The sequence below is a fragment of the Mustelus asterias genome, chromosome 29, assembly GCF_964213995.1.
Source record: "Mustelus asterias chromosome 29, sMusAst1.hap1.1, whole genome shotgun sequence".
NCBI lineage: Eukaryota > Metazoa > Chordata > Chondrichthyes > Carcharhiniformes > Triakidae > Mustelus > Mustelus asterias.
The window spans coordinates 15650955-15664448 of NC_135829.1; the positions used below are offsets into that span (position 1 = coordinate 15650955).

Here is a 13494-nt window from a genome sequence, read left to right on the forward strand (position 1 = left end):
CAGAAGGAGGTTCGAAGGGTCGAATGGCCTCCTCCCGCTCCTATCTTCTATGTTTCTATAATTTTTTTTTTTTTAAGTGTCCTGATGATTTGCGGAGGGTTGGACACGACTGTGTCCTGGAGATTAACCTTCTGTTTCAGGAGGGTCCAGGCCAATCCTGGAGGGTTGTCATAGAGGTTTACAGCATGGAAACAGGCCCTTCGGCCCAACTTGTCCATGCTGCCCCTTTTTTTTTTTAAAACCCCCAAGCTAATCCCAATTGCCTGCATTTGGCTCATCCCGCTACACCTCGTCAACCCTACAGAAGAGAATTTGAGATTGGCGGAATTAAAATGGTGGTTTCCGTCATTTTGAAGCGAGATAATTTTGTCTGATTAAACAAACGGGCAGGCCACCACACCCACGTAAAATCCACAATTCCAATTCATCCAGAATGAGTTTGTTTTGGTTGCTGCCGGAGCAGAGGAATTGGGAAATTTAGGTTAATTCCAGTTTTCTGAAAGCTCTCTTGTTTATTGTAACCAATCCCAGGACCGGAACCAGAACAGAAAACCCCTTCACATTCACCTTATTACCCCAGGCATGCGGCCTACATATTCAGAGAAAGCACTAGCTACAATGTTTCACAATTAGGTGGGTGCAAAAGTTTCTTGGTGTCACAAGTAGGCTTACATTAACACTGCAATGAAGTTAGTGAAAATCCCCTAGTCGCCACATTCTGATGCCTGTTCGGGTACACTGAGGGAGAATTTAGCATGGCCAATGCACCTAACCAGCACGTCTTTCTGACTGTGGGAGGAAACCCATGCAGACACGGGGAGAATGTGTAGACTCCATATAGACAGTGACCCAAGCCAGGAATCGAACCCAGTTCCCTGGCGCTGAGGCAGCAATGCTAACCACTGTGCCACCCTGTATTTTTCTCTTTCCTGGACCAAACAACAGCTCAATGGGCTAACCTTACTCAATGCCCTCAAAGCAGACAGTTGGAGTACGCACGCTCTCCCCACGTTTGGGTGGGTTTCCTCTGGGTACACTGGTTTCCTCCCACAGTCCAAGAGATGTGCGGGTTGGGTGCATTGGCCACACTAAATTGCACCTTAGATGTCCAGGGATATGTAGGAGAGGGGGATTAGCAGGGTAAATATGTGGGGCTGCAGGGATAGGGTCTGGGTGAGATTGTTGCTGGTGTGGACTCAATGGGCTGAATGGCCTCCTTCTGCACTGTAGGGATTCTATGATTTCACCAGAACAGGACTTGCAGGTTGAGCAGCTTTCTGCTTACACAGCGAGGAAGCTTCAAGGCAGAGGTGACTGAAGCGCAGTCCAAGTATCAGTTGTCCCCATTACAACAGCAGGTGGGAGACACAAAGATATCAGCTTACAAACACTTGAGTTTGTGCCAACATGGCATTAACCGATCACCGCTCTGGTTTCAAAGTTAATTCCTTCGTTCCCTGCAAGACAGTCAAAATTTACAAGGAACGCAAGGCTCCAGAAACTTGGGGGCCGGGTTTCTCTTGTGGCCTTGGGATCCCTGATGCCCAGCGCATTTTGGGGCCTTGCCCCATGCCGGAGTCTGGGACCCCAATGCAAATTGCGCAACGTCAAATAACGTGCGCGCTTGCTGTCAAGTTTAAAAAGGATGACAGGGCAAGTCCCGAGGCTGGAGGGCCAATGGAAGGCCCAAAAGCAGGAAGGTCAGCACCCCCAATATCAGAGGTAGACACAAGATACTGTGAAGGGCAGCATGGTGGCAGTGGTTGGCACTGCTGCCTCAGTGCCAGGGAGCTGGGCTCGATTCCCAGCTTGGGTCACTGGGGTCTGCACGTTCTCCCCGTGTCTGCGGGGGTTTCCTCCGGGTGCTCCGGTTTCCTCCCACAGTCCGAAAGACGTGCTGGTTAGGTGCGTTGGCCGTGCTAAATTCTCCCTCAGTGTACCCGAACAGGCGCCGGAGTGTGGTGACTAGGGCATTTCCATAGTAACTTCATTGCAGCGTTAATATAAGCCTTACTTGTGACACTAATACATAAACAAATAATAATGAACCCTGTTAAAGTACTGATAGATAAATTTCTAGACAAGGGTCTCCTAAAAAATGGAGGAACCCTGTGGGAGAGTTTTTAATAATTTAAAATTTGGAAAACCTATAAGCGGTTCAGACCATTATACTGAGGGGCAACAGCTCCTCAGGACAGCTGGAGGGCCTCTTCCTTGGGCCTTGTTTAGGCTTCAGTGGCAAGAGTGGCTTCAGGGACAGGAGATGGCCCCCATCCCCACCTACATTCTGACTGGAAAACTCTAGTCAGCATCTGCGGAGTGGCTGCAATTTACCTTGCATTTGGCCCAATGGGCCAACACCCCACTGATCCCTGCCTGGAACAAAAGTGTTTGCAGGTGAGACCATTGCGGGAAGGGGGGGGAAAGAGACTGGCACATTGATCACAATCCCATCCAGGCCTTATTCCTGTAACTCCACATATTTACCCTAATAATCCCCCTGACACTAAGGGTCAATTTAGCATGGCCAATCCACCTACCCTGCACATCTTTGGACTGAGAGAAAACCGGAACACCTGGAGGAAACCCAGGAAGACACAGAATTGGGGTTTCTGCAAGTTGCGGGCTTGTCTTCTGCTTTGGGAAGGATGAAAATCCCCCCCGTTTAATTTTTGTTTGGTCTTCTTCAAAGTCAAAGCATTCTCCTCCAAAACAGGCCCTGACCACAACACTAAAAGGGTAAAGTTGGTGCCAAGTAAACCCTTTCCACTAGCAGCAGAGTGCGTTACCTCATTCAATTATTTTTAAATCTATTTTAGCTACACTATAGACTACAGCCCTATAATCCCATGAAGGGAGGAAGTTCGTTATAGAGTCCCTGTAGTGCAGGAGGTGCCCATTCGGCCCATCAAGTCTGCACTGACCACAATCCCACCCAGGCCCTAACCCCATAAATTTACGCTGCTAGTCCCCCGACACCAAGTGGCAATTTAGCATGGCCAATCCACTTAACCTGCATATCTTTGGAGTGTGGGAGGAAACCCCTGCAGACACGGGGAGAACGTGCAGACTCTGCACAGATAGTGACCCAAGCTGGGAATTGAACCCAGTCCCTGGCACTGAGGTAGCACTGCCACCCCAAAGTGATTTCAAAGCGATCTAGTTATAGAAAAGGTGAATTAAAGCTTCTGCCACTTATAGAAGTCCAGGAGAGAGAGAGAGAACAAAGATTTCGTTCGGGCCATGCGCAACATGGAACAGCGGGCATCTGGAGACTAATTGCAAATGGATGGCACAGTCCACAAGAGACTTTTGCCCCAATATGCAAAGTTATCCTCAAGGTTTATTAAAACTATGAATTCTTCCACTTAAATTTTGCTGCTTAAATCTGATGAGCAATCATGTCCCCCCCAATAAGAGAACATTTCTGAAAAGTTCATTTCGATTAGTAACAAACTCCAGGCCAAAAGATCCTAGATTCAAGCCCTGTTCTGAAGAGTTAAGAGCATCTTCCTTGTGGGAGAAGAGAGATCTTGACCTCCTTGCATTAGAACATAGAATCCCTACAATGCAGAGGCGCGCCATTTGGCCCATCGAGTCTGCACCGACCACAATCCCACCCAGGCACTATCCCCATAACCCATGTATTTACCCTGCTAATCCCTCTGACACCAAGGGGTAATTTAGCATGGCCAATCCACCTAACCTGCACACCTTGCTGGAAAAGGCACTTCGCATCAACTGGCGATTGTGGTTAAACCGGCACCATTGCTTGTATCCAGGACAAAGCACAGGGGGATCCGAAAGAGTTTGGCACGGTGGTTAACACTGCTGCCTCTCAGCTCCAGGGGCCTGGGTTCAATTCCGGCCTTGGGGTCAGTGTGGAGTCTGCACATTCTCCCCGTGTCTGCATGGGTTTCCTCCCACAGTCCAAAAAATGTGCGGGTTAGGTTGATTGACCATGATAGATTGACCCTAGTGTCAGGGGGATTAGGAGTGCAAGTGTGTGGGGTTACAGGGATAGGACAGGACCTGGGTGGGAATGTTGCTGGTGCAGGCTCGATGGGCCAAATGGCCTCCTTCTGCACTGTAGATTCTATGATTCGATGAAATGTACATGCTTGATGATAGAGGCTGGGGAACTACACTTTTTCTTTCGTTAGTGGGACATGGGCATCGCTGGCTGGGCCAGCATTTATTGCCCACCCCTAGTTGCCCGAGGGCAGTTGAGAGTCAACCACATTGCTGTGGCTTTGGAGTCACGTGTAGACCAGGCAAGGATAGTAGATTTCCTTCCCTAAAAAAGACATTAGTGAACCAGATGGGTTTTTCAATATATTTTTAATTCCAGATTTTCTTTATGGAATTCAAATTCCACCATCTGCCAGGGCGGGATTCGAACCCGGGTCCCCAAAACATTAGCTGGATTAATAGTCTACTGATAATACCACTAGGCCATCACCTCCCCAACATGGGTTGGGCATTCCCACAGCACTGATGGCAAAAATGATTGTTCAATTGGAATATAGACGCCAAGAAACCAGTTTAGGACAACTAAGCACAGATTGCATCAAATAAATAGAATCACTACAGTATAGAAGAGGCCATTCGGTCCATTAGGTCTGCACCAGCCGACAGAGCACCCCAACCAGACTATCCCCTTAACTCCCATGTCTTTACCTCGCTAATCCCCCTAACCTAGTCATCTCACTAAGGGCCAATTTAGCATGGCCAATCCACCCAGCCTGCACATCTTTGGACTGTGGGAGGAAACCCACACAGGGAGAACATACAGACTCCACACAAACAGTCCAAGGTGGGAAACGAACCCTGGTGCTGTGAGGCAGCAGTGCCAACCATTCTGCCACAATGCCACCCCAAGGAATACACTTTTGAAAAAGGGGAAGAAAAAAAAACACAGCCTGCAATAAGTGGCAGCAACTTCCTTACAAGGTCTGGCTGAGTAGGCTAATCAACTGCTGAACAGGTTTCTCTTTGATACTTGTCCAGACGGTACACTGTGATAAAGTGCGCCATCTTGGAATATGGTTAGGAATGGGGAGGGTGCCCTGAGAAGTTGTTTTAAAAAGAGTGCCAGTCCACCACTGAAGAAGCGCACCTCTCAGCCACATGTGGGGTGGTACTGACTGGCCTTGGAGAAATCCGTGATCCACATCCCATCCTAACGGCTGGAGGAAGCACGGTGGTGGGAGGCAGCAGTGGGGACCTAAGGGTGGAAAAAAAGAGGAACGCTCCTTAAATTTCCTACTGTGGCACCAACAAAAAAAAAAAAAAAATTGACACAATGCATTACTCAGTAAGTGTCACCCACATTGCCCTCTGCAGCCCTGGCTAAAGGCAGTCCCTGGGGGTGCGTGGCCTTATTACTGGATTGCCCGAGAGAACAAACGGCGCGAAGATTAAACTCGGTACTTACAGGGGTCCCGTGCGATGAAGTGCGCCCCCAAGGCTGGGTGCATATTTGTGGGGTTGGGTGTTGCCATCAGTTTGCTCTTGGCCATCTTTGTGTTTGCTTTTGCGAACTCCAACCGGAGAGTTTGAGGATTCTCGGGGTCAAACCGGATACCCTAAAGGAGGGAGCAAGGACGGAATCTTTAATTAATTATCGACATTAACTTCCTTAACGGCACCCAAAGAAACATGGGCAGCATTTAGCCTGTTGAGTACTCAAAGATAGAGGATTCACAACTCAGATGTTTTTTGATTTGATTTATTATTGTCACATGTATTGGGATAAAGTATTGTTTCTTGCGCACTGTACACAAAGCATACCATTCAGAGTACATGGGGGAGAAGGAGCTGAATGCAGTATTAGTCATTGATTTGATTTATTATTGTCACTTGTATTAACAGTGAAAAGTATTGTTTCTTGCGCACTATACTGACAAAGCATACCGTTCATAGAGAAGGAAAGGAGAGAGTGCGGGGGAGGCAATGGCTGAGTGGTATTATCCCGAGCTTAGAAACCTGGAGACCCAGGTTCAAATCCAGCCACGGCAGATGGTGGAATTTGAATTCAATTTTGGGGCGGCACGGTAGCACAGTGGTTATCACTGCTGCTTCACAGCTCCAAGGACCTGGGTTCGATTCCCGGCTTGGGTCACTGTGCAAACTCCACACAGACATTCTCCTCGTGTCTGCGTGGGTTTCCTCCCAGTCCAAACATGTGCGGGTTAGGTTGATTGGCCATGCTAAAAAAATTGCCCTTAGTGTCCTGGGATGCGTAGGTTAGAGGGATTAGTGGTTAAATATGTAAGGACATGGGGATAGGGCCTGGGTGGGATTGTGGTCGGTGCAGACTCGATGGGCCGAATGGCCTCTTTGTGCTGTAGGGATTCTAAGATTCTAAGATTCTAAGATTCTAAGATTCTAAGATTCTAAGATTCTAGAGTTACAGTCATGGCTAGGAAGTTACAAAATGAGACATTTATCTGTTGGAGACAAACCGACTACAAACCAAACTTTACCGAGGAACGTAATGTTTTCTTTTAAAGTTTATTAGCGTCACAAGTAGGCTTACATTAACACGGCAATGAAGTTACTGTGAAAATTCCCTAGTCGCCACACTCCAGCACCTCTTCAGATACACCAGGGGAGAATTTAGCACAGCCAATGCACCCTAACCAGCACGTTTCTTGGACTGTGGGAGGAAACCCACACAGACATGGGGAGAACGTGCAGGCTCCGCTCAGACAGTGACCCAAGCCAGGAATTGAACCTTGATCCCCGGTGCAGAGGGGCAGCAGCGCTAACCACTGTGCCATCCTTAACTAGAGCATTTCCGGCAAATGTTTCAAAAGTCACTGAAGCAAGTTGGATGGAGTGCGCAGATACCTAGTTAGCCACATTATACACCATTTGGCTTCAGAGATTTGTGCGAAACCCCAGCAACTGATGTGGAAGTTCAGTTACCCGGTCTGGCCTACACCTGACTCCAGATCCACGGCAATGTGGTTGACTCAACTACCCTGAGATGGCCTAGCAAGCCACTCTGTTGTATCACTCAAGGCAGCGGCTCACCACCACCTTCTCAAGGGCAACAAATGCTGGCCAGCCAGCGATGTTCATGTCTCATGAATAAAAAAAGATGAATTTCCAGATGCACTGAGTCATCTCCTCAAAATGGAAGCCAAAAGGATTGTCAACAGTTACACCCATATAGAAAGCTTTGTATGATGTATCCCATTACCAATTTGCATCGAAATCAATGGTAGGATGGCCTACAAAAGTATAGACCAAGGAAAGTAGGCCTCATTTCAAGAACAGACTCTAGATGCAACAGTTGAGGGAGGAACAGTAGAAAATCTTCGGACAGCGATCAGGACCATTTAGAGAGCACCTTAAATTTGGTAAAACATCTCCAAGCACTTCTACACGGGAGCACTGGACCAATGGTTCACACCAACCCTGAAGGAGGTTAGGCCAGATGACCAAATGAAATGGGTTTTAAAATGGACATCTTGAGTGGTGAAGGTTGGAGGAAATTTCAGTTTGGGGGAAAGGCAGATGACACTAGAGCTACAAATGGTGCAGTGGAATGGGAAAGGATCCCAATGGAAAAGGGTACCAGGAAGAGGGAAGACCAAGGATGGATTGAAGAAAACAGCACTATGGATATATGGCATTGCGGCAACATCTGAAAGGTCTCAGCAAACACTTACTCAGTAGCATAGTGGTTAGTACTGCGGCCTCCGTGCCAGGGACCCGGGTTCGATGCTCATCTGTGGGGTTCGCACATTCTCCCCGTGTCTGTGTGGGTTTCCTCTGGGTGTCCCTGTTTCATTGAAACAGTGCAGGAGGCCACTATTCAGCCCCATCGAGTCTGCACCGACCACAATCCCACCCAGGCCCTATTCCCATAAATTTACCCTTGCTGGGCCCCCTGACACTAAGGGGGAATTTAATATGGCCAATGAATCTAACCCACACATCTTTGGACTGTGGGAGGAAATGTCTTCCTCCCACAGTCAGAGAGACGTGGTTAGGTACATTGGCCGTGCTAAATTCTCCCTCAGTGTACCCGAACAGGCACCAGAGTGCGGCAACCGGGGGATTTTCACAGTAACTTCATGGCAGTGCTAATGCAAGCCTACTTGTGAAGCTAATAAATAAACTTAAAGTCCAGAGGGCCTCCAGTGCTACATCACTCCACCATTTGAAGAGTTTCACACCAGCAAGTCTCCAATTTCGTAAAGGCTGCCACAATGGTGTCAGATATCCCTGAAACAGAGAGTTCTGTCCATTGCAAGCAACTTCAACAGCTAAAGCAATAATCTGCATTGTAATCCATTAGTCACACTGGCCCTGGCAAGCAACCAGCAGGGCCTGAAGGAAGTCATTCGTCAACTTGCACTGCCAATATGTCAGCGCTTAGTCACAAGAAAAATTGCAAGGTCGGAACATGGGGATGTTGAGTTTTTCACACCTGCTGGGGTCTGTGGAGGCCCCACCAAGGCTCGGGGTGAAGTTAATTAAATTGGCAGCGACTATACAAAGCTTCAAGAACTTGGAGCAATGGTGGGTCTTGCTTTACTGCATGCTTTCTATTCGGAGCTATTGAGAACACCCTTACAGGAGTTCTAGGATTGAGGGGGAGACAAGGAAGAGGGGAAAGCAACAGTGGCCACGTTCAACCACTTGTGTACTGTGCAGGTCATAGAAACATAGAAGATAGGAGCAGGAGGAGGCCATTCGGCCCTTCGAGCCTGCTCCCCCATTCATCACAATCATGGCTGATCCAACTCAATAACCTAATCCTGCTTTCTCCCCATAACCTTTGATCCCATTCGCCCCAAGTGCTATATCCAGCCGCCTCTTGAATACATTCAATGTTTTGGCATCAACTACTTCCTGTGGTAATGAATTCCACAGGCTCACCACTCTCTGGGTGAAGAAATGTCTCCTCACCTCCGTCCTAAATGGTCTACCCCGAATCCTCAGACTGTGACCCCTGGTTCTGGGCTCCCCCACCATCGGGAACATCCTCCCTGCACCTACCCTGTCTAGTCCTGTTAGAATTTTATAAGTCTCTATGGGATCCCCTCATTCATGAGGTCATGATCCCATTTCCTGTTGGGACACAGCCCATACAACACAATCAATCCCATTCCAGATGGGAATACTCCAATCCCTGGGCAGGATTGACCATTCCACCAGTGGATTTGGGAGGGGCATGATAAACGTTAAAGTGGGCAGCCTTGTCCACCAGCCACTGCCTGGATGGCATTCATATCTAGAGGCAGGACTGGCATCAGACAACTTGTCCAGTGTGCCAATCCTTCCATTGTAGCATGCTCCCAGCAATAGGAGAGACCTGTATCAAGCCTTACCTGCACAGGGGTGGTGGTGGCGGCAGGTGGGGAGGGGGATCCACACTGGGCCTCCAGGCCCAGAGGGTCATTCCCCCCCCCCCACCTCCTTTTCCCCTCAAGGCCTCAAACCCCACCCTCCATTTCTCCTTCTCCTGCCCCCTTCACCCTCAAAACACAATTACAATCCATTGCAGATCAGTGTAGTACCAGTGGTGGCCACCACTCCTAATGGCGTCTCACATCATGGGCCTCCATTGGCCAGCGACAGGACTTCCTGTCCCTCACAGGATAGAAACCCCACCTACAGCCCAAGACCGACCAATTGGTTATCGAATGACTGCAGAGCAGTCAGACATTCTTCCCCTGGGTAGTGTCACCCCCCCCCTCACTTTATTGGGAGGGTGGCACCCAGGTAGGGGCACAGCACCTTGTATAATTCAGCCTTGTAGGTGGTCATGTATTTTGAGGGGTAAAATTCCACCTGACCTTGTATATTGAAGAATAATGGAGAACACCATAAATGGGCGATGGTGGAGAGGAGGATGATGGGAAATTTCAACAACTGGCTTGGTAAACTTTTGAAATCAAGATTCCATTAGAACTGGAGAATAGACATTTGGTCCAATTACAATGCTCATTGCTACATCTGTAACAGGCAAGATGCCCGGACCCCAGTGATGGGCAACCTGCAGCCGGGTGGGGGGGGGGGGGGGGGGGGCATTTCAAGGATAACAAACATCACTGTGGCAGCCATTTTGCAATTGGAGACTTAGTGTTTAAAATCTTCAAATGTTGGAGTGATGCAACACTGGAGGCCCTCTGGACTGTGTTGGAGTTTGTGTCACAAGTAGGCTTACATCAAGACTGCAATAATCCCCATGTCGCCACACTCCAGCACCTGTTCGGGTACACCGAGAGAGAATTTAGCACGGCCAATGCACCTAACCAGTACATCTTTCAGACTGTTGGTGGAAACCGGAGCACCCGGAGGAAACCCACGCAGACACAGGGAGAACGTGCAGACTCCACACAGACAGTGACCCAAGCTGGGAATCGAACCCGGGTCCCTGGTGCTGAGAGACAGCAGTGCAAACCACTGTGGCCCCATGAGACATTTTGTTGACCATTGCCCACGTGGGGTTGCCACATTCCGCTGATTCCCGTCCGTGTAGTTTTTTTCCTACCGGTGTGACTGAAGTGATTCGCACGTAAAGCGAGGGTGAGTGAAGTGAGGTGGGTGCTGATTGCTCACAACACTGACTGTGAGAGCCGTGTGCTCCCTCTGTGTCCAAAGCGTCAATATTCATTTTGTTTTTAACCATTTGAAGTTGATGACAGTTCTATTAATATATAAATGAAGCATTTTCTATAACTTACGAAATATTCGGCGTGTATTAAATGTGTTTAATCTTACTCATGGGGACACGGTTAGTGAACAAGCCCTGTTTCAATCTTGCAGCCACAGATGGAGAGCCAGTCATGCGGCCCATTCACTAGCCTAGGTTGGTCATCACTGACCTACAGAAACAGCTAGAGAACCATCTCCCAGGCAGGCACTGTGGCAAATTGCTGCTGCAGTTTAAACAAATAAAAGTTTAAAGTTTCAACGTTTGTGTCACATAAGACCATAAGACATAGGAGCGGAAGTAAGGCCATTCGGCCCATCGAGTCCACTCCACCATTCAATCATGGTTGATTTCAACTCCATTTACCCGCTCTCTCCCCATAGCCCTTAATTCGAGAAATCAAGAATTTATCAATTTCTGTCTTGAAGACGCTCAACGTCTCGGCCTCCACAGCCCTCTGTGGCAATGAATTCCACAGACCCACCACTCTCTGGCTGAAGAAATTTCTCCTCATCTCTGTTCTAAAGTGACTCCCTTTTATTCTAAGGCTGTGCCCCCGCGTCCTAGTCTCCCCTGTTAATGGAAACAACTTCCCTACGTCCATCCTATCTAAGCCGTTCATTATCTTGTAAGTTTCTATCAGATCTCCCCTCAACCTCCTAAACTCCAATGAATATAATCCCACGATCCTCAGACGTTCATCGTATGTCAGGCCTACCATTCCTGGGATCATCCGTGTGAATCTCCGCTGGACCCGCTCCAGTGCCAGTATGTCCTTCCTGAGGTGTGGGGCCCAAAATTGCTCACAGTACTCCAAATGGGGCCTAACCAGTGCTTTATAAAGCCTCAGAAGTACATCCCTGCTTTTGTATTCCAAGCCTCTTGAGATAAATGACAACATTACATTTGCTTTCTTAATTACGGACTCAACCTGCAAGTTTACCTTTAGAGAATCCTGGACTAGGACTCCCAAGTCCCTTTGCACTTTAGCATTATGAATTTTGTCACCGTTTAGAAAATAGTCCATGCCTCTATTCTTTTTTCCAAAGTGTACGACCTCGCACTTGCCCACGTTGAATTTCATCAGCCACTTCTTGGACCACTCTCCTAAACTGTCTAAATCTTTCTGCAGCCTCCCCACCTCCTCAATACTACCTGCCCCTCCACCTATCTTTGTATCATCGGCAAACTTGGCCAGAATGCTCCCAGTCCCGTCATCTAGATCGTTAATATATAAAGAGAACAGCTGTGGCCCCAACACTGAACCCTGCGGGACACCACTTGTCACCGGTTGCCATTCTGAGAAAGAACCTTTTATCCCAACTCTCTGCCTTCTGTCTGACAGCCAATCGTCAATCCATGTTAGTACCTTGCCTCGAATACCATGGGCCCTTATTTTACTCAGCAGTCTCCCGTGAGGCACCTTGTCAAAGGCCTTTTGGAAGTCAAGATAGATAACATCCATTGGCTCTCCTTGGTCTAACCTATTTGTTATCTCTTCAAAGAACTCTAACAGGTTTGTCAGGCACGACCTCCCCTTACTAAATCCATGCTGACTTGTCTTAATCCGACCCTGCACTTCCAAGAATTTAGAAATCTCATCCTTAACGATGGATTCTAGAATTTTGCCAACAACTGAGGTTAGGCTAATTGGCCTATAATTTTCCATCTTTTTTCTTGTTCCCTTCTTGAACAGTGGGGTTACAACAGCGATTTTCCACAAGTAGGCTTACATTAACACTGCAATGAAGTTACTGTGAAAATCCCCTAGTCACCACACTCTGGCGCCTGTTCGGGTACACGGAGGGAGAATTTAGTATGCTCCTAACCAGCACGTCTTTCAGACTGTGGGCGGAAACCGGAGCACCCGGAGGAAACCCACACAGATACAGGGAGAACGTGCAGACTCCGCACAGACAGTGACCCAAACTCAGGATTGAACCTGGGTCCCTGGTGCTGTGAGGCAGCAGTGCCAACTACTGTGCCACCCCTTTCTCACCAAAAGATCTGAGTGGGGGCATAAGGCCAGTGGTGGGAGAAAATGAGAATATTGAAGAAAACTCAGCATTGCATGGACACTTTGGCACTTGTACCTCGGACAAGTGAATCTGCTCTCCAGCTGGGAGAGAGACTCCAAAGTGGAAAGCAAAAGACATGCAGCATCTTTCTGCTGGACTACCCAATGGATACATCCACACAACACGTCTTTGTACGAAAGATTCATACTTACATTTAATGCATTCTTTGCTGCCTCTGCTCCAGCACGATTGTCGAAGGTTACAAACCCAACTGGCTGGAAAAGATATTGGATAAAATAGGCGTTAGATATTTAAATGTCAAGTTTTTTTTTTAAAAACAAGTGTTACATTACATGCCTCTTGTGTGAATAATAGAGTTCACATCCCAACATTCAGAAATAAAGTCACAAATATCCACTGGCTACAATGTCTTGAGCGACACAATCTAGGCCTCAAAAGAGGTTGCATAATTGATTTACCCCTCCAACAGATGGGCGGCACGGTAGCGCAGTGGTTAGCACTGCTGCTTCACAGCTCCAGGGTCCCGGGTTCGATTCCCGGCTCGGGTCACTGTCTGTGTGGAGTTTGCACATTCTCCTCGTGTCTGCGTGGGTTTCCTCCGGGTGCTCTGGTTTCCTCCCACAGTCCAAAGATGTGCAGGTTAGGTTGATTGGCCAGGTTAAAAATTGCCCCTTAGAGTCCTGGGATGTGTAGGTTAGAGGGATTAGCGGGTAAATATGTGGGGGTAGGGCCTGGGTGGGATTGTGGTCGGTGCAGACTCGATGGGCCGAATGGCCT

General features: G+C 48.2%; 1 protein-coding gene across 3 annotated transcripts in view; it reads right to left on the bottom strand.

The window, feature by feature from the left end:
* The window catches only part of LOC144480544 (RNA-binding protein with multiple splicing 2), a 136794-nt gene that overhangs the window by 39463 nt on the left and 83837 nt on the right, over nucleotides 1–13494 (bottom strand). For all 3 annotated transcript variants that reach the window (XR_013495684.1, XM_078200122.1, XM_078200121.1), the window contains exons 4-5: nucleotides 12909–12971; nucleotides 5438–5588 (exon numbers count right to left, since the gene is read on the bottom strand). Coding sequence is in view for 2 of the 3 variants with exons in the window: in XM_078200122.1 (XP_078056248.1) it covers nucleotides 5438–5588; nucleotides 12909–12971 (214 nt within the window). In the remaining variant the exon portion in view is untranslated. The remainder of the gene's footprint in view (nucleotides 1–5437; nucleotides 5589–12908; nucleotides 12972–13494) is intronic.